The 2,670-nt window shown below is 41.9% G+C and overlaps 2 protein-coding genes across 2 annotated transcripts in view; both read left to right on the forward strand.

The window, feature by feature from the left end:
• The window catches only part of LOC116694194 (phosphatidylcholine-sterol acyltransferase), a 14,790-nt gene that overhangs the window by 6,602 nt on the left and 5,518 nt on the right, over positions 1-2,670 (forward strand). The window contains exon 5 of the mRNA XM_032523747.1: positions 711-935. Coding sequence (XP_032379638.1) covers positions 711-935 — 225 coding nt within the window. The remainder of the gene's footprint in view (positions 1-710; positions 936-2,670) is intronic.
• LOC116694195 (group XV phospholipase A2-like) overlaps positions 2,463-2,670 on the forward strand; it is a 22,513-nt gene continuing 22,305 nt past the window's right edge. The window contains exon 1 of the mRNA XM_032523748.1: positions 2,463-2,472. The gene's annotated coding sequence lies outside the window, so the exon portion shown is untranslated. The remainder of the gene's footprint in view (positions 2,473-2,670) is intronic.

The raw sequence follows: 2,670 nt of genomic DNA on the forward strand, positions 1-2,670 counted from the left end.
CACGTTTAATTCTCCTGCTTCAGTTCACAATCCAATCCCAAACTGGTTTATCTATCATTTGAGCTAATGCCCGTTGGTCACGCCTCTTGTGCAGAGAAAATACTCCCCAGACCAACCTCAAATCTCATCTATTGAGCTTGGCTTGGTCTGGTGATTGCCAGACTAGGTCTAGACTGCAGCTACCAGTCTTGTACCCACACTCTTTTACTATGAAGCCACACTGCTGTAACACGTGCAGAATGTGGCTTGGCATTGTCTTGCTGAAATTAGCAGGGATGTCCCTGAAAAAGACGTTGCTTGATGGCAGCATATGTTGACCAAAACCTGTTTGCACCTTTTAGCATTAATGGTGGTCTTTATAGTTACTCATGCCATGGCCACTAATACCCCTCATACAATCACAGATGCTGGCTTTTGAAGTTTGCACTGATAACAATCTGGGTGGTCTTTTTCCTTTTTGGCCTGGAGAACATGACGTCCATGAGTTCCAAAAACAATTTGAAATGGGGGTGTTGGGCTGTAGATGATAAAAATCCCTAAATTCCTTGCAATTGTATGTTGTTCTTTAACTGTTGGACTATTTGTTCACGCAGCTGTTTGCCTGTGGAATGTTCCAAACAGGTGTTTTTTGAGCATTCCTGAACTTTCACAGTCTTCTGTCGGTTTGTACACACACTTACATGCACTTATCAATGTTCTTGCTCCCACAGATGAGAATGCACAGTATTTCAGAGAGCTGCAGGACCTGGTTGAGGAGATGTATGACAAGCACCAGCAGCCTGTTTACCTGCTGGGACACAGCATGGGCTGCCACTATGTCCTCTACTTTCTCAACCACCAACCTCAGGCCTGGAAGGACAAGTACATCAGGGGCTTCATTTCCCTGGCAGCTCCATGGGGGGGTGCTGTTAAACCACTTAGAGTCCTGGCGTCAGGTAATGGCAAAGTATTTATGGTGGAATACAGTACAAGAAGGGGCTACTAAATGGATCTGCACCTGGACAACTTTTTTGTTGTATAGACATTGTCTATACAAAAAAAAGTTGTCTTATACATCTTTTATATTTTATGTTATTTTTATTACTTATGAGGATCAAAACATTTTTTAGTAGTAGTTTATTTTAACATGTAAAATATTAAAATAAAGAATATATATACACTACCGTTCAAAAGTTTGGGGTCACCCAAACAATTTTGTGTTTTCCTGAAAAGTCACACTATTCACCACCATACGTTGTGAAATGAATAGAAAATAGAGTCAAGACATTGACAAGGTTAGAAATAATGATTTGATTTGAAATAAGATTTTTTTTACATCAAACTTTGCTTCGTCAAAGAATTCTCCGTTTGCAGCAATTACAGCATTGCAGACCTTGGCATTCTAGCTGTTAATTGTTGAGGTAATCTGGAGAAATTGCACCCCACGCTTCCAGAAGCAGCTCCCACAAGTTGGATTGGTTGATGGGCACTTCTTGCGTACCATACGGTCAAGCTGCTCCCACAACAGCTCAATGGGCTTCAGATCTGGTGACTGCGCTGGCCAATCCATTACAGATAGAATACCAGCTGCCTGCTTCTGCTCTAAATAGTTCATACAATTGGAGGTGTGTTTAGGGTCATTGTCCTGTTGTAGGATGAAATTGGCTCAATCAAGCGCTGTCACTGGGTATGGCATGGCGTTGCAAATGGAGTGATAGCTTTCCTCTTCAGAATCCCTTTTACCCTGTACAAATCTCCCACCTTACCAGCACCAAAGCAACCCCAGACCTATATACCTCCACCATGCTTAACAGATGGCGTCAGGCATTCTTCCAGCATCTTTTCATTTGTTCTGCGTCTCACAAAACGTTCTTCTTGTGATCCAAAACACCTCAAACTTGGATTCATCCGTCCACAACTCTTTTTTCCAGTCTTCCTCTGTCCAATGTCGGGTCTTTGCCATCTTAATCTTTTTCTTTTATTGGCCAGTCTCAGATATGGCTTTTTCTTTGCCACTCTGCCCTGAAGCCCAGAATCCCGCAGCCGCCTCTTCACTGTAGATGTTGACACTGGTGTTTTGCGGGTACTATTTAATGAAGATGCCAGTTGGGGACTGCGTCTGTTTCTCAAACTAGAGACTCTAAGTACTTATTCTCTTGCTCAGTTGTGCAACGCGGCCTCCCACTTCTTTTTCTACTCTGGTTGAGCCTGTTTGTGCTGTCCTCTGAAGGGAGTAGTTACACACCGTTGTAGGAAATCTTCAATTTCTTAGCAATGTCTCGCATGGAATAGCCTTCATTTCTAAGAATAGACTGTCGAGTTTCAGATGAAAGTTCTCTTTTTCTGGCCACAAATGTGATGCTCCAGAAACTCAATCTGCTCAAAGGAAGGTCAGTTTTGTAGCTGACCCTAACTGTTTTCAGATTTGTGAACATGATTGCACAAGGGTTTTCTAATCATCAATTGCTCTCTGAGCCAATGAGCAAACACATTGTACCATTAGAACACTGGAGTGATAGTTGCTGGAAATGGCCTCTATACACCTATGTAGATATTGCACCAAAACCAGACATTTGCCGCTAGAATAGTCATTTACCACATTAGCAATGTATAGAGTGTATTTCTTCAAAGTTAAGACAAGTTTAAAGTTTTCTTCTTTGAAAAGTACAGTGCTTTTCCTTCAAAAATAAG

The sequence above is a fragment of the Etheostoma spectabile genome, chromosome 8, assembly GCF_008692095.1.
Source record: "Etheostoma spectabile isolate EspeVRDwgs_2016 chromosome 8, UIUC_Espe_1.0, whole genome shotgun sequence".
NCBI lineage: Eukaryota > Metazoa > Chordata > Actinopteri > Perciformes > Percidae > Etheostoma > Etheostoma spectabile.